An 18176-nucleotide genomic window follows, 5' to 3' on the forward strand; every position below is an offset into this window, starting at 1 on the left:
CGTATAGATAGATAGAAACTTGTATTGCTTGTAACTGACTAGGTCGGGTATTATATACAAATGTGAAACGATTCGTAAAGCAAAGTGTATGTGTGTGGGAGTACGGAAAGTTTGAAACAAAAAAATCGGGGAACGAGAGTGTTAAATAACCGAGTTGGTGTAATAATGTTAATTAGTTTGATCGATAAGGGGCGAGGTTTTTCTTTTTACTAAACATACCCGTCAAATGTAATTTGTTATTATTATGTTTAACTTTTTTTTTGTGCGGGTTACTCTTTTTTTTTAATATGTAAATTTGCGCTCGTCTATCGTTGTTGCGACATGTCCTCCGCTTCTTGACGAGGCGGGAACAAGTGCTCTGGCGAGATTTAAAAAAACAAACGAAAAAGGGAATCATGTTTTTTCTTTTTGCTTTCGTTTTGGCAAGGGAAATCGTTTTAACGTGTCGATTTGCAAAGGAATTGCGCAGTGTGTCTTTCCACTGGGCATTCGACTTGGTGATCATCAAGTCAAAGACAGAGGAGGAGGAGGACAACGAGTTCGTCGCTGAGGTAAAAAAAAAATTTGTTTTCAACGAAAAGAAGAAAAACTGTTGGTGAAGGATTGCACGGGGCTTATTATCAAGTTAAAGGAAGCAACGAGTTAGTCATTTTCATTCTTCTCTCCTTTTTTTCACTAAGAAGAAGAAACGAAACCAGAAAATTAAAGCTATTTCGCGTCACCTTGCAATTTCCCGATAATATGCTTCACCCAACCCTTGGGCAAGGGAACGGCGGATGCCGACGACGACGAAGAAGAAGAGGCCGTCGGAGAAAGAGAGTCGGGCCCTTTCCTCGGCTGAGAGCGGACCATGACGACGGCGGCGCCAGTTCGACGCTGATGAACGGGCGAATGCGAGTCGACGAGATCGTCAGAGAAGCCGCCGCCGGCTGGATGCACTTCCACCACCGTGTTGACGGTGGATGTCGAATGCTGGGAACTCGTCTCGCTCTCGTCGCCCGGCGTCTTGGCAGCCGACGAAACGGCCTGAATCAGCTCCATACGACGCTGGCTGATGGATTTCAGATTTTCCAGTGAAGCGCTGGCCGACACTTCCTTGCCGCCGGAACGAACGCTGCCGCCATTCTCCTCCAGCGATCGCATCCGATCCAGGATGGCCATCCCGCGATGGCGACTGTGCTGCTGCTGCTGTTGGTTGTGGACTCCTCGGTGCGATTTGGAGGCGACAGGAGGTGGCGGCGGTTTCGTTTTGACGACAATCGACTCCGTCACGCTGCCCGTCTCGTCCCGATCGCTAAAGATGGCGCTGTCGCGGCACCAGTCGGCGGCGGCCCCGTCCAGCAGTTGCTCGACAGCTTCAAAGGCTCGCTCGTAAAAGAAGCCGTCCATGCCCGTCGCCGAATCCTCGTCGTCCTCTTGGTCGCTGTCGGAATCGTCAGAGTCCATCATCATCATCTGCATGGCCGCGTCCCTCGTAGACTCAAGCGTCCCGTACCACGTCGTTTTCGAGGCCAGCGAGGCCGTCGACTTGGAGGACGACAGGTCCGAGCGCGACGTCGAATAACAACTCTGTTGCAATCGGATGTCAAAAGATGATGGGAAATTGAATTAATAAAAATGTGGAAAACTGGACAAGAGTGGATCGACTTACAGGCGTTGCGGGTGAGCAGCTGTACTTGGGGATGACGTAATCAGTCGAATCAGACAAGTTGGCGATGCGGGCGCCCACGGCGGCGCTGTGAGCGGCCGCGGCCGGACTGTTTCCGTTGTGCTGCAGGCTGTTGTGACGCTGTCTCAGCAAATGGGCGTAGCGGCTGGCCAGGTAGTGGACGACTTTGCTGTGCTGCCGGCCGGCCGACGACGAGGAAGCCGTGCCGCTGTCGTCGTGGCTCAGACTGAAGAGCGACCCCCAAAAGTGCTCAGAGCCCGAGCGGAGCTTAGAGGACACGGAAGACAAGACCGTCTTCAGCGACGACTTGGAGGCGCTCCTGCGGTAGATTTTGTAATCCGGATGGACGTGGATGTTGTCCGTGCTGACGCGAGGCGTACTGGGAATGTCGGTCAAACTGTCGTCGAATCTAAACCACAAAAAAAGGAGAAACGGAAATTAATCTCAACGGGGGAGGAGCTAAAAAGATCAAATGTTTTACCCTTCGGTGGTCGAATGCTGATCCGTCTGATCAGACGGCCGCTCTGTCTGTGAGCGGATGTAGAGCTCGAGGGCGTCCGTCTGAAGGTCGATGGGAGCCGGACGATCGGATGCGATGGTGACTGGTCGATCCATCCAACGAGACTTGACATCCGGTGGAGTCTACAAAACAAAACAAAAGAGGTTGACGTTTGGTTATTATTTGAGTTGTTGAGGGGCAGGGGCAGCCATCGTCCATCACCAACCTGGAAACTGCGAGGGAGTGAACCGGATTTCTTGCCCGGCTCCGCCAAATGTTCGCTCTGCATCTGGAGCCAGACGGAAGGCACACAAGGGCTGGTCGATATGTTCAAGGGATCGACGTCCAAGTCGATGGGTTCCCTCCTCGAGCGACTCCGGCTGGTGCTGCTGGCATCCGGCTCGACGGACTGCAAGTCGGTCGAAGTCCTCCGCTGCGGTGGCGACAAGGAACGGATCCAGTTGGACCAGTGATCCGGCGAGCCAATGTGGTTCAAGAGCTTCTGGATGCGGCCGCCGACTGTGGCCAGCGAGGCGGCGGTGGCGCCGCTCTCGGCGATCGAGGCTTCCGATTTCTTGGCCACTCGAACGGCCTGCTGGCCACGTGCTGGACACGACAGCGAGCGGCTGAGGGTGGCCTTTTGCAGCTGCTGCTGGCAGGAAAAGGCGTTGGAAAGGCCGGCCAACTGAGACGAGTCGGCCATACTTTCTGGCGTCTTGTTGCCCAGCGAGCGGCGCAAATGGCAGCGGCTAAAGTGTCCGCCTCCTACTCCTCCGCCCTCGGCCCGGATCGTGACGTAGTCGCCGTCAATGTCTGACAAAACGCCTCCGACCGCTTCCATCATGCTGCCGGGTCCCGAAGGCGAGAGGAGCGTGTCGTAGATGCCCTCGTCCAGCGTCGTCGACTCGGAGCGGACGACGTAGGGACGCGACGACGACGACGACGACGACGGCTGGCGCTCGGCCGCCCTCCGCTTCTTGCGCTGCAGGATCCGTTGGATTTCCACATTCTGCAGCACTAGTTGCTCGACGATGCGTTCCAGGCTCTCGGGCACTATCCGCTGCGGTTGCAGTTGTTGCAGTTGTTGCAATTGTTGCAATTGTTGCGGTGGCGGTGAGAGGAGCATGAGCGGTTCCGGGTCGACTGCCGCCGCCGCCACCGCCCTGGACGAGGACGGACCGGCAATTTCAACTTGAAGCGCCCCGCTCGATTCCCGCAGTTGTTCGTCACGCATCTTGCCGTTGACGGCGCTGCTGCTGAGGCCGCCGCTCCCAGCATTTGTACAACTCGTTGGTTCCGCTTCACTCTGGCTCACAACCTGACTCGTTTCCCGACAAGGTTCAGACCGACGCCGCCACGCTCCAAATTTCCGCACCTGAAATGTTGACGAGGGGATGAAAAAGAGCCAGTGTTTTTTAATTTAATTAGCAAGTACCTTATTTTTAGCCGCTTCGGCCGCCGACGGACAGCTGTGCGTACTGCACTTGCGCTCGTGATCGACGTCGCTCCTGTCCTGACTGACGCTCCTGTCGCGCGAGTCCAAACTCCTGCGCAATCGTCGCGGGATGAGCGGCGACTGTTGGAAATAATTTTAAAAAAAGTAAAATAAAGAGAATAAAATTAAATTAAAAATGCCGGAAACGAGAGACTCACTTCACGCGGACTGGATCCGTCGTGGCTCAATTTTCGACCCTTGCGGCTGCGACCTTTGGCCGTGAGGCCGGCGGTCGAGTGTTTGCGCCTCTCCAGGTATTCGGGAGCCGAGTGTTGGTGCCTCTTGACGTGGTGGTGAGCGGCCGATGAGGATCCGCTGCCAGACGAGGTGGCGCTGTAAGCGTAGTCTCCTCGGTCGTAGCCGTGGCTGCTGCTGTTGCTAGCCGGCCGCTCCTGGTTGCAGCGCTGGTCCTGACCCAACTGCAGGACCAATTGGCGGGCGTGGAGTGGAATGACGGCGTCGTAGTTCTCCAGGATGACACGCTTCAATTGCAGCGCCCATTCCCTTTTCTGTTCCAGATTCCTTGCCTGTTTTTCCAAAACCAAAAAACAACAACAACAATGTCAATGACAAATGGTGAATTGACTGGACCGTACAAGGCCTTTTTTGCGTTGGTTGCTACGCTATTTGCATATTTCCTTGGGTGGTCGTTAATAATCAAACAAACAAACAACAAAATTGAAAATAAAAGAGAAAGAAAAGAACCGAGATTGGACTAAATTGCACCGAATTTTTTTGCTTTTCTTGTTGTTTTTCATTTTTGTTGGCCATATATTTCATTCTCATTCTCATTAACATACCTCGAGGGTGTACTGCTGGCGCGGGTTGTCAAACGGGATGACGTGAAAACTAAGCGGCTCGCCGGGAACACTCTCAATCAGCATGAGATTGGAACACTGCAAAGGAGATAAACGGGTATGATAATCATGTCGAGTCTGGCCAAAAAATTCGGGACCACAGCTGCCCGGCTAGCTGGCACTGGGCACTGGCATCCGAATGCACATACCATGATGTGAACTTTGTAGCCCAAAGTGCCGTCCTCCTTTCGCTTGACGATGAGCAACATGCGATCCAGCAAGAAAACGTGGCGGGGCGCCTTGGCTCCGTACATGCGGAACGAGCCCTCGGCCACCAGTTCGCCGTAGGTGGTCAGGTCCTCGCCCGGCCAGCCGTCCAAAAGACTCTGCACCTCCTGGACTCTGACGGCGTGTTCGTGCTTTCGCTTCATGTCGTTGATGTGGTGAGCGATGCCCGTCATGGCCGACAGGGCCACGATGATGTCCGTGTAGCCGGGCGTCTGCGATCGGTCGCAGTGCTTGACAATGTTCTGCAGCAGCAGGTGGTACTTGAGGATGCGCTGGACCGGTTTGAGCAGGTAGGAGCCGAGCGGCAGCGTGTGCTGCAATTGCGTCTGCCTCTCGCGACACGCCCGGCTGGCCGCCTCGTTCCTCATCAAATCTGTCAGCACCGACACTTTCCTAATTTGAATCAAAAATTAAACAAGAAAATAAAAAAATTCAGTCCATCGTGTCAAGAAGGAGGAGAGAAAATGGGGCGTCGTCCTGAGCAACTGAGCAGAGAGGGGGGGGGGGGGGGGAACCAAAGGAAAATAAATCGAGAAAATTTGAATTGATGGATTGGATGGATGGGTGATTTGTTATCATGTGTGGTGGGTGGCTGAGAACTGGGCAGGTATATAGAGAGAGAAGAGATGCCAAGCTGGATTGCATTAGTTATGGTTATGGTGGCTAGTTTTTTCATCCAGACGGACAATGAAGAGGAAAGGAGAAAATAAAGACAATGTGAGAGCCCACCTGGGGTAGTTGGTGCAGTAGTCGGTGTAGATGGTGAAGCCGGAATTGTTGCGAACGAAGCAGCGGGCCACTTCGACGGGATCGAGCCCGCACGACTGCAGTTGCGTCAGGAATTGGCTGTTGAAACGGTAAATGTCGTCCACGTTGCCGAAAAGGGCGACCGCCTGTTCGGGACTCAGCGGCGCTCGCTCCCCTTCGTCCCGCCAAAAATACAAATAACCCTGGGAAACGAGAAACGAACACAAGAACATTCAAGACAAGTCGTCAACAAAATAAAAGAAAAAGAAAAGAAATAAAAGAGATGGAAATGATGAGCCGCCCCGAGTCGAGTCATCAATCTCGCATCTCCCTTGTAAAGTAGCTACCCATTTGTTTCTCCATTATTTAGACCCTCTGGTCATAATTCTCTTTTTTCTCCTTGTCGCGCCCCATCACATCGTTTCGACAATAGAGGGGGGGGGGGAGGTTTTTCCCAGGACAAGAAACAACACAAGAAGTAAAAGAAGTAGTACATGATTCATTATTATTGGGACGTGTCGAGAAATTCCCCCCCTCAAAAAAAAAGACGAGACGTGAGCGATTTACGACATGTTACGCGTCTTGTACTTTCCGTTCGTTCACCAACCGGCAGACGAGAGAGAAAGAAAATGGCTGGCCCACACACGGCAGAGTCTCTCACCTGAATCATCGACTCACTTCTCGCCACCGGCAAGGGTTGGGCCCTTTCCTTCTTACAACAACAACTACTACAAAAGAGGTACACACAAAAGCATCTCTCTCTGCATTTTCTCTCTCAACTTAACCCCCCCGCACCCTTGGAAAACCTTAGGAAAAAAAAACTGAAATTCTTTTTTCGTGAGTCGTTTGTTTTGTCGATGGAATGGGCTGGCATGGGGGTTGGAGGGCGAACGAGTCCAACGAACCCCGAGACTTCATTCCTGCGGGAAAGAGGAATCGTCGGGTTGGGTGTTGATATGAGAACGAACGGGAGATGGCGAGGGAGAGAGTGGAGAAAGGAGGAAAGACGATGAATAAATGATCAATGCATCCTCTCTATGCCCCGTTCTTTAGAGCTTTTCTTCAGAAGAAGAAGAAGAAAAAAGTTAAGTGAAGTAGTAGTAGCTGGAAAGAGGCAGCAGTGGCGACGACGACGACGACCAAACAACAGCCAGATGTATATGGGGACGGACGGGGTTGAGTCAAGACAATCTTTTATTTTTTTTCCCCTGCGAGTCCTGCAGCTTGGCTTTATCCACTGCGTGGCATTTCTCGTCATGAATAATAATGATGATGGAATAGATCTCTGCCTCAATGTCTGACCCGTACCTTAAGTAAGTCTAACTCTCTTCTCTATAAGGACATATGTGTGTGCTGCTGCTCACACAAAAGACGAGATACATCACCAAATACGGGGCCACAGCCTAGCACAAGAATAAAAGAGGTCTTCTTTCTTCTTTTCTCAAAAGGTATTTTCTCTCTTCTGCCATCGACTATATCAACTCTTTTTTTCTTCTTTTTTTATTTATTTATTATTATTTTCTTTTCATGTTCAAAGTCGGCAGCCGGGTAGAAAATGAGGCAGAGTAAGAAATGAAGAATCTGACCAAAGAGAAAGCCCACCAAAAAATAAGAGAAGAAAAAGATGAGACTCTACGGCTGGAGGAGGAACGAAGAAGAAAAAAAGTGGTAGCCACATTTCTAATTTTTTAAAAGCTTGGAGCCAAATGGCTTCATCAACCAGACTGGAGGCTCACCATAGCATCTCAAACTACCACGGCTGGAGAATCTCAACTTTTTCTTCTTCATTTCTTCGCTCCTTTTTGTTTTTGTTTCTCGCTCAAACCCCCAGGGCTCATATTCCACTCGACGAATGTTTGAAAAATGGCCGCTCTCTCTTCTTTCCTCGCTTAGCGCTCATATTTCATCTAAATGTTTGTATATGCGTGCGCTCATGTGAGCGCCATGCAAAGTCACGTTCCTCACTTCCGGCCGGATGGCCGCATCGTCCAAACCCCCTACCCAGTACCCAGCCAGCCCAGCCACCCTTTCGCATAATTATTATTATGACGATGATTATGATTGTTGTTGTACATGGTGTGAAAAACAAAAAGAAGAAACAAAAAATTTTCTTTTGTTCTTTCACGCGGCTAAAGCGACGAAAACGGATGGGAGAAATAAATCAAAAATGCGCATTACCTCGACGACCTGCTGCAAGTCGCGGACGTAGACGGTCTCGGACTCGACCACCTCCATGACGACGCGGTCCATGTACGAGAGATTGTCGCTGCCTCTGTCGTCCTCCTCGTCCGCGTCTTCTTCTTCTTCCTCCTCTTCGCCCGAATGTTTCTGCTCCGATGCCTCCGAGCTGGGCGGGCCGGGACTGCTCACGCCGCTGTCTCCAGAGTCGCCCGAGTGCCTCAGATGATGGAGATCGCTGTTGACGGCGCTGCTTCGCGGTCGCCGGCTGGGCGAACCTGAACCGGCCGCAGCCACAGCCGCTGATGCGCCCGATGGAGTTGCAGCAGCGGCCACCGTGACGCCACCGCCACAAGTTGCAGCGGCGTCCAGACTCTCGTCTGAATTCAAATGGCCGTCGCCGCTGCCGTCTGCACAAGCGGACCAAGTCGAGGACGACAATGTCGAATGTGACGAGCAAGACGAGGTGGTGGCCACCGAGTGGACACTGGACGCTGGCGCCGCCAGTGACGTCAACGAAGACGAGGAAGACGAACTGCCACACCTGGACGATGTCGACGTCGTTGACGTCACGGCCGCCGCCGCCTCTTTGGCTGGCGCCAATTCAGACGAGCGGAAAGAGACGGAACGGCGGGGAGACGACGAGGAACAAGTCGCCATTCCATTTCGGACGCCGCCGCTGCCGCCAGACCGTATCGCGTTATTACTAGTCGCTGCTGCTGCTGCTGCTGGCCCGTCTTTGATTTGGCATAAACAAACAAACAAACAAAGACATTAGCGGAGGAAAGTCGATCGGGCGGCAATTAGCCAAGGGCGTCTGCAGCTTGCGCCAGCAGTCGGCGACCGTCAAAAACCAACCGACGAACGAACGAATATTTCAGAATTGACGATGATTACCATTGGCGAGTGGCGAGACGGCGTTTGGCGTCATTTGCTGTTGCTGCTGGAGGATCAGAGGCGAATCGCCCGGCTCGACGATTTTCAAAACGGGAAAATGGCGCGGCAGCTGCTGATTCGACGACAGATTGCCAGCGGACGCCAACGTCGTCGTCGACGATGCGCACGAGGAATCCGACGTCGGCGAAGGCGGCGACATGCTGTGAAGAGGATGATGATGATGAGGGGCCTGTTGATTCCCAATCATCGAGTCAAAGATGTCCATTAGCGTCGGCACCAAATCGCTAGACGATGAGCCTGGAGTAACGCGCAATAAACAAAAGAACAAAATGCAAAGTCAAAATGCGATCAACACTCATCAAGGCAAATGTCAATCAAAAGGCGAGTCGCCCAGCTCAAATGGCTGGGAAAATGCCCATCTTAATAAATATTTTTCTTTCTCATTTTTAACAAGCAAAAGAACCTTTGGTGGTGGCGGAGAAAGAAAAGAGAAATAATAATCAAAACCGGCTATACAACTCCTCATCAGAGTTTCATGATGGATCGTTGACAAGTTGACGGGACACTGCTGGGTTGGCGCATCACTAAAAACTTGGGACGACCCAACATTCTCTCCACGTTAAAGAGAAAAAATCAAAAGTTTTTTTAAATCAAATGTCAATTTTTTTTCTTTTTAACGAAAAAAAACACACACGAACGAACGAACGAAAAGAGAAGAAACAAGTTGAGAGACACGAGCTAATCACTTCGTGACCGGCATGCTAATGTCAAAATCAAACACGAAAAGGGAAACGCCCAAGCACACATTTGTGTTGTCGTGTGGTAACGTTTGTTGCAATGGGTGTCAGCCTTACAACACAGTCAATTTAACCTTCGCCAGTGGGGGGGGAAGCGGACGTCAAACTCTCCAACCCGGCACACAAAGGGGTTTTTTTTATTTTAAATTTTAGAAGGTTACGTATAAATAATAATCCACACACAGAAAATTAAAAAAAGACTAAACTTTCAGTAGAGTTCAAAACGTTTTCACACACAGAGAGATCGCAGACTTCCTTTTGTTTTCTCCCTCTTAACAGTTGGGTTGTACGTTGTTTTGTTCAAAACTTTTATTTTCTTTTGTTTCGTTTCAAGTGGAAACTTTATTGTAGAAACGGGAAAACTTGTCTTGAAGAGCCTGTAATGTTCTCTCTTTTAAAAGATGTAGAGAGAGAGAGAAAAGAGGCCTGTGGAGGACCAATGGATTGGATGGATGGAAAGAGTCTAGAGGGGGAGAGAGAGACTAAAAATAACGGTGAATATTACTCTAGTAGATGGGAACTGGTTGTGTCGTCGTCGTCGCAGAGTCTGTCTGTCTCCAACACGACACATAGAACCCCCCCGAAAAAAACATTTGGAGAATTAACGGGTTTCTTCTTCTTCTCTTTTCTTCCTCCTCCCTCACCCCTAACCAAAACAACAGCAATCACCTCGGCCGGCCTAACCTTTAAACATTATTGTTATATATATATAAATAGGTAAATATCTACCTGGAGAAAACGTTGCTGCCAACTCTTTTTTCCCGACTCGTTTTCTCGGCCCGTTTCTTTCAATTAAAATTGAATAGAGAAAGAAGATAAGGGAGGACCCCATTTGACTGTTAATAGAACTTGAAAAAAAAAACAAGCCAAGAGCGCCCTCTTCAATTCCATTCGGCTGATTCACATTTTTTGTTTGCCCTTGGAAATAAATCAAACGTCAGACAAGACAATCAAGTCGTTTCCGCCACTCGACGGAAAGAAAACGATAGAAAAAGATGCCGTGGGTTTCTCGAATGTTTCCATCATCGTGGCACAAACCCTTTTGATTATACGAAATAGAAACAAGGAATTATCAAGTAGGTGTAAGAATCGCCAACTACATCCATCCAACGCACAAAAAGAGCTGTTGGCAAAAATAAAACTATCGACATGCTCCATCCAAAACGGGACAAGAAAAGGAAACAACCCAAAAGGGGCCAGACACGGAAAAGATAAGCAAATGCGCATAAAAACAAGAAAAAAAAGAATCTGAACAAACATTTTCGTGTTATTTTTCTTTTCTCCACAAAAACACACACATAGTTTTGCTTGGTGCCTTGCTCGGTGGCGCGGGTTGTTTGAATCAAAATAACAAATTTCAAAAAGGGGAATAGAAGAAAAAACGTGAACGAGACCTGAGCTGCCAATCCAAAGAGGATCATCAAAGTTTCGTCTATTTTTTTCTTCTTCTTTTCTTTTATCCGATCGTGCCATCTAACCATTAAAAAAGTTTTACGGGATGTTGCCTAGATGGCCGTGCTCTTTTTTCGTGTGTTTTTTTCTCTCTCCCTCAAAAGTCTTTGACACAAAACCTGGCAAAGAAGAAGAAAATAAATACAGCGGCTCTTTATATTATACGAGACGACATGTTTTTTTCATCTTTAAAGCACTTTTTTTCGTCTTCTTCTCTTGGTTTTCTTTCTTGTTCCTTCCATCTCTCGAGCGAGATATTTTTTATTTTTTATTCTGGTTGGCTACATTTTCGTTTGGAAAGAAAAGAAAACGGAAAGGTCAGTCAACACGTCCATTTTGGGATCGGGACCGGACTATAGACTATTGACGCTCAACGCCCAACTTGCACGTCTTGCATGTCCCTTCTCTCTCTGATGCCTCTGCCCTTTGTGTCTTCTCACACACAGAGAAAAATTGCTGCTCTTGTTGTTGTTGTTGTAGTTTTTGGGTGTTATCAGTCGATCGAGATTCCAGATGCATAACAGAAAAGCTCTTTAAACTCGCACACAAATGCATTGAGCGTTGGAGTAGAAGAGAAAAAGAGCAAGAACTGGTTCTTCTTTCTTTCTTTTTCTCGTCATAACTCTACTTAGACTTTATACGACAGGCCGACTACTTGAGAGAGATAGACTAGATACTCGGCAGTATTGCCTAGGCATCGCATTTTCTTTAATGGGTGTAATGGATGTAATGGGTGGTGGGAGGTTTCCCTGGTCGAGGAAGAAGAAGAAGAAAAAAACCCAACCCTAGACTGTATTATCTGTTATGTCATGTTGATTTCTCTACCCTATTGGCTTCGTCCACTTTTCTCTGGCCATTGCAACTCCCAGTTTGGTTATTGAGCTGTGGCTTTGGCAGCACTGGCCAGCTCGGAAAGAAAAGGGGGCCTCTTCGCTTCACTTCCTATGAGATCGGCAGCTGGGCAGCAATTTTGGGCTGGGCCAGAGACTTGACGTGTGGTGCGATAAGCCTCGAAAAAACTAAAAAAAGAAAGAAAAAAGAGAGGAGTGAAGAAACCAAATGGGCAAAATGACCAGGTGGTCGGGTCATTTTCCTTGCAGCATTTGGCTCTACTTCAATCGACATTTTCTTTTCTTGGAGTTTGGTTTTTCCCTGATCATAAAATCGCGCCATATTCGAATTCGGCGCCGGTGCCAATCGGATTCAAAAACTCGAAGGAGAGCCCACCAGAAAAAGAAAAAAAGAAGAGACAATGGCAGGCAACCGTTGCTGTGTGTAACCTTTCAAGTGTGAGCTGGAACCTCATTCTTTTCTCTAAAGTCAAGAATCGTGCCGTTGCAATCCAACCCAGTCGCACAGAGGGTCGGAACGCACCACCACCTCCACACAACAACAACAAGAAACCGAACAAGACGAACGAAAAAAAATGAAACAAAGTCCCTCGTTTTATTCATGGCAACAATCTTTTTTCTTTCTTTTCGTTCTCGTGTGTCCTATTACACGCGGGAGAGAGAGAGAAAAAACTGCTGCAGCACGTCACGACCCACACGTGTGTGTGTGTTGCGTGGAAAAGATAATCGGGCCTTTTGTTGTACCGACCAAACGAATCGAATCATTGTCTCCTTTTCCTTGAATTCCATTTCTCTCTCGAGTCTCTCCCATTTAAAATCTTTCCCAAGTGCGTCCGATATTAAATCAAAGATAATAAAGACGGCGATCGTCTTCTCCGATTCGGATTTTTCCCAAAAGGCAACAACTGACAATAATCAACACGACCGAAAAGCTGGGCTCGATCAAATGTTGCGTCTTTATATTTGATTGAATTTCCAATGAATCTCGACGACAACGACAAATGGCCATTTTCTTCATTTCCCCGAATTTCGTTTCCCTAACGACTGGCCCTTTTCTTTTTTGTTGTTATTGGATTCGTGACACACGGGTGGCGGTGGCACGAGCCACGGGACCGTGAAACGAACTTTCGCGCAGCCAACCGCACACACACACAAGAAAAAAGAGAGAGGAATAAAAACGAACAAGGATATAACATTGGAGAGGAGGATCTTTTTTGTTTTTTGGTCGTCGTCGTTGGTTATTTCGGTATCTCTCCACCACGTTGGCCGATGTGGTCGATTACGAGAGCATTAAGGGCCTATTTAGCCGTTCATTCGCGCTCGACTCTTCAAATTAAAACAAAAACACCGACGACGACGACCGTCTCTCTCTTCCTTTTTAGGCTTTGAAATTCAATCACGGAGATTCGAAGAGACTTGAGAGAGAGAAGAGAGGCAATGAGATAAGAGATTCAATAAAAATAACCTCATCCGTCCGTCCGGCCGGCCTTATCCCCCCTCCTTGATTGTTTTTTTCACTCGGCACAGAGAAGAAGAAGAAAAAGGAGACACGTGCGAGAGAGCCCACGGCTCAGCCTCTGACTCGACAGATGAATAGACTATTGTTGTTGTTGTTGTTGTTGTGAGCCCCGGTAAAGTAAAAGTGGAACCGACACATCGCACCAGAGTTGGTTGGGGGGACGGTTGAAAAACACGCACGGGAAAACGGGCAAGAGAGGGAGGAAAAAGGGGGAGAACATTTCTTTGATATTTCCCCTCTGTTGATTGAAACTGGCGATGCCATTCGTGTCGCTTTAACTTTTACACGGCGTGGCCAATGGCCGTGAAATCTCCAAAAAAGTTGCGCGTTTCAACTCACGCAGAGTCTTTCACCCTCCTCGACTCTCGAAATAAACCCCCGAAAATAAAACTCGCAGCATTTATCAAACCAAATTGAGGAAGTTGAGAATATTTTCTCATTTCAACGTGTTGACTCTTTTTTTTCTTTCAGATTTATTTATTTATTTAGTCACGACGAGGGCTGGGAATTGCAGGGAGTCAAGAGATGGCCACCACCAGCACCAACAGCACCAGCCCCCAAAAGTCAGAGAAAAGGGGCGACTGCTGGCGAGGAGGAGGCTGCGTCATCATTCTTTCTCTCCTCTTTGATTTCGTTGGAAAAAAGTAAATAAATAAAAAGATTCGGCCCTGAACGAGGCGACGGTCAGGGGGGGGGAACCCGTCACGTTCAGAAGAAAAAAAAAAGATGAAACGAGGAAGAGGCGACGAGGATGGCGCGTCATTCAAACGAACACAAAGTTGGTCTCCCTGCCACACTTGCACACACTTTCTCTTTCCGTCAATTTCACGTGGAAAAACCAAAACAAAACGAAACGAGAAACTCGCACGAAATCAATAAATAATGAATAGGTGACCCTGAAACTGTCGTCATCACAGATTTCTTGATATTAGATTTATCACACGAGAGAGAGGGGGGAGAACAAACATTTTCTGGTCGTGTTATCAACATTTCGAGGTGGCTGGTTGATGGTTTTTCTTATCCAATTCTTAACCCCCCCTTTTTCCTTTATGAAGAGAGAAAAAAGGGCCCGACTGGATGCGTGTCAGTCGACGGTGTCACTTCAATTCATTTTCCAATCGCCCAGCCCCCTCTTTTGGTCCGTCCGTGTGTCTATCACGGCTCTCCATCTCGGCTCTCCATCTGCGTTCAAATCAAAAGGGGCCAGCGGATAAGGGGACGGACGATGTGTGTCTCTCTTCAAACGAAAATCCGTTTCACCATTTCTTTCTTTCTCGTCGAGTTGTCGTCTCATTTGGCCGACGCCAAGGACGGGACCACCACCAAAGCCGCCGCCCCGCAGACCCCCAGACCCGTCGAGAGTCGATGGGATTTCTCTGTCCTACTCTTTTCGCCTTTCTTTTTATTTCTTTTTCGGCGAGAAATCAGCGCGATGAAGCGCCTCAATCTCCTCTGCCCATGACGAAAACGAGGACAACAAGTCTCAGCCAATGAAATCAAACAACAAGGAAATCACAATCCACAATCCATCCCCAGTTTGTCCAGCTGCTGCTGCTGCTGTAGGAGAGGTACGTACGGCATTTCCCTTTTTTACGACGGCCAACAAGAGAAAAGAGACTCTTATTGAAGCCAAATTCTTTTTTCGTGAGTCTCTCGGACTTGAGAAGAATAAAAAATATAAAAAAGAGAACCGGAAGGGAATGAATCGGATCGAATCCGGTGCCCCGCGGTCAGACGGTTAACCGACACGACGACGACTATACATACCATAAGAGGAGAGATAATCATTTGAGAGCGGCTTAACTCGCCAACACAAAAGAGAAATAAAAAGAGAAAAAAAAAACGTGACACGACGACGGTTACATCGAGACATTTTCCCGTCCGCCGTTTTTTCTCTTTTTTTCTTCTTCCTTGGTGGTGGGGTCTGACGGGCCTCACAGGACGGACGGTGACAGGACGCATCCCCTTTTAAGGTGGACGAGATGAGCCTTAATTGATACACTGACACTGTCGAGCGCCCGGCGGATGCCCGGCTGTCCATCCGTCCGTTCGTCTCCTCGACTCTTTCTCCTCGTGCGGCTGGAAATAACTCTCGGGGGCTGAGAGTTGGCCTATCCTTTTTTCCTTCTTTTTTCTTCTTCTTTTTCCCTTTTGGGCCTTTGCCTCATAAATAGACGACGCCATCTCAACTCTGGCGACGGCGACGCTCCTCAAGAAAAAACAACAACAAGCGAAAGACGACGACGACCAAAAGTTTCCCGAGTTGGATCGGAAGCAAAAAAAAGGAAAAAAGGCCAAAGGGATGAAAAGAAAAAGGAAGACGAGAAGAAATATTGAGGCGACTGGATCATCAGCCAAAGTCAACGGCCTGTGCCCATCCATCCGCGCCGCCCTTCTTCTTCTTTTCTTTTTTCCTCATTCAAAATTATCTTCTTTTTCTTCTCCATCCCAAAGTTCCGTGAACTCTTGACAGAGACCTGGAAATCGATTGGGAATTTTCGAGTCATTGTGTCCGTTTACGTGGGGGAAACGTCCAACCCAATCGGAAAAAAAACGGGGCAACAGACAAGGACGACGAGATGTTTCACATCAAAGCCGATCCTCTGCCTGTTGGCATTCCGAGTGTTTTGGTGGTGGCAACGCAGCGGGAACCAAGTCGAAGAAGAAGAAGAAGAAGATCATTAACTTTTTTTTGTTCGTTTCTTTTATTTGAGGGGGTGGATATATCGTTCTACCGCGCGCCATATAACGGCTGCTACTGCCGTTTCGACATTTCTCCTTTTTGGCTTTTTGGCTTCTTTTGCCGGCAAACAAGAAAAAAAAAACAAAATAAAATAAGAAATGGCCCACGAACCCCATGAAGAAGAAGCGCGGCCTAAAAAGAAGAAGAAGGGCCAGGGATCTAAGGCCAGAACCCACAGAGCCGCAAAAAGAAAATGGGCGCAAAAAGAAAGAGAGAAAAAAGAATATAGCGCCGCTTCCCTCTCTCTCTCTCGACTAGACTCGGATGCGCTCATCCGCAGCAACAGCAGCAACAACAGCAGCCGCTTTAGCCGAAGAGGAGGAAGTGGTCGGTCGGTCGGTCGGTCGGCCGATCACAAAATTAAAAATAGACACCCATTGCTCTTCTTTCTAGTCTTCTTCTTCTTCCCTTTTCGACTTTTCTTTTTATCCTCATCGAATAGAAACGAGGAATGAAAAGGACGGCTCAAAATCTGTCCAATTTTTTGTGGGTCGTTGCAGCTCGACACAAATAACAACAACAACAACATGCCCCCGCCGATTTCCTCTCTCTCACTCGCTAGCGAGAGGAACCCACAAAATGTTGAGCAAAGTGATGACATGTCCGTGTCAAAAAGTGGCTTCTCCCTTTATTTCTCTTTCCCATCCCCCATCAAATGTTGTTGGCCGGCCAGGAGGGCAACGGAAAGGAAACAACATCTCGTGGGCGGTCGTCGACGTGTGACGGAACCCTAAAAACCACTCGCCACTCGCCACCGCAGAGCCAAAAACAATCAAACAATATAAAATCAACAACAACAAGAGCAAAGAGAAAAATGGTGACGGGTCAAGAGTCCAACAGCAACAAAGAAAAGGAAAACATCGAAACCCAGTAGTTGCGTCATTGCAACAACGGGCAACCCAAAACGGTCCAGCTTCCACATCTCTCCAGCAACAGTCAGACGGGCCTTTTTTTGATTGATCTTCCGTCAACGGCCAAAGATGCGCCGTGGATTGCGAGAAGTTGATCGATTGACCACACCACCACCGCTCGCCCAAACCTCATCACAACAACCGACAACAACATGGGGAACGGGGGTGGCGGTGGGTGCTGCTAGCAAGGGCAACGCAACAAACAAACCACCACCGCCACCACCAGGATCCATTGGCGATACCACACGACCGAAAGCCATTCGGTGGAGCAGAGAGAGAGTCAACGGACTCTGCTGCTGCCCAGATAATGTCCGTCGTCAGAAACAAGTGGGGAAACAAGAAAAGATGATTGGGAGGTGGAAAGAGAAAGAAAGAGAGAAACGCACACTACCTGGACGAGAAAAGACGATGGAATATTATCAAGAGGGAGGAGGGGTGATTGTTATGTTTGTCCCGGGTGAAAATCAAGACAAAAAGATAAGATAAAAAATATTTCAGGATTGTATCCCTCGGTATATATCTCCTTTGGACATACCACGGACTAGCTTGGTAATGTACAAGGTACACACAGACTTATCATCTATATTGGCCAGCAGGCCAGGAGCTGGCCACCAGGGCCCAGGTAACAAGACGACGAGTACAGGTTTCGATTTCGATGATGAAATGTTCCAATCCGCTTAGCCCAGAGGATAAATTTAAAAAGGGGATAATGTGCATGTTGTCTCAGTCCCGACATCCGATACATCAAACGAGAGGGGCCCCTCATTCCTTTTCTCTTTTTCTTTCTTTTCTCCGCTGCTGCCACTCGTTGAAATGAATTTCGCTTTGGTTGCTGCTCACAGTGCACATGTGATGTAACTCGATCGGACCACACGGCATCGAACCCACCCCACCCCAATTCAAAGTCTTCCAAGGGCGAAACAAAAGGCAAACAAGAAACACAATTGGGGAAAAGATATTTCCCCCCACCGTCAAAAGAAATGAGAAAAAAAGGAACCGGTCATGCCAAAATTCGTTCTCGTCTTCCCAAACAAAACAAAACAAAACAACAAAAACAGGAGCTATAGGAGCCAGCAACCGACTGCGCGAAATTAAACGTCAACTCCTTGTTTGTTGTTGGGCTCTCTCCTTCTTTGCTCTGCTCACGATACAACAACTCTTTTATCTCCCCTGGAAAAGAAACAACAATTCCAGGGTCGTTTGTCATGTCGTTTGCCGTGAAACAAGTCAAGTAAACCGGACACCACCACACCTGGAAAGGGATGCGGCCACTCGACTACGAGAGAGTCGTCGGTTGACGTAACGACATGGGGGAATACCTCGCCAATCTTTT

The 18176-nt window shown here is 48.5% G+C and overlaps 1 protein-coding gene across 2 annotated transcripts in view; it reads right to left on the reverse strand.

Moving 5' to 3' along the window:
- Positions 1-4: 4 nt before the first annotated feature.
- The window catches only part of LOC124188670, a 29067-nt gene continuing 10895 nt past the window's right edge, over positions 5-18176 (reverse strand). For both annotated transcript variants that reach the window (XM_046581467.1, XM_046581468.1), the window contains exons 2-12: positions 8571-8867; positions 7674-8410; positions 5478-5698; positions 4670-5141; positions 4464-4559; positions 3822-4190; positions 3604-3744; positions 2395-3543; positions 2151-2311; positions 1652-2078; positions 5-1569 (exon numbers count right to left, since the gene is read on the reverse strand). In XM_046581467.1, the coding sequence (XP_046437423.1) occupies positions 709-1569; positions 1652-2078; positions 2151-2311; positions 2395-3543; positions 3604-3744; positions 3822-4190; positions 4464-4559; positions 4670-5141; positions 5478-5698; positions 7674-8410; positions 8571-8867 (4931 nt within the window). In that variant the 3' untranslated portion in view covers positions 5-708. The remainder of the gene's footprint in view (positions 1570-1651; positions 2079-2150; positions 2312-2394; positions 3544-3603; positions 3745-3821; positions 4191-4463; positions 4560-4669; positions 5142-5477; positions 5699-7673; positions 8411-8570; positions 8868-18176) is intronic.

The sequence above is a fragment of the Daphnia pulex genome, chromosome 2, assembly GCF_021134715.1.
Source record: "Daphnia pulex isolate KAP4 chromosome 2, ASM2113471v1".
Lineage (NCBI taxonomy): Eukaryota > Metazoa > Arthropoda > Branchiopoda > Diplostraca > Daphniidae > Daphnia > Daphnia pulex.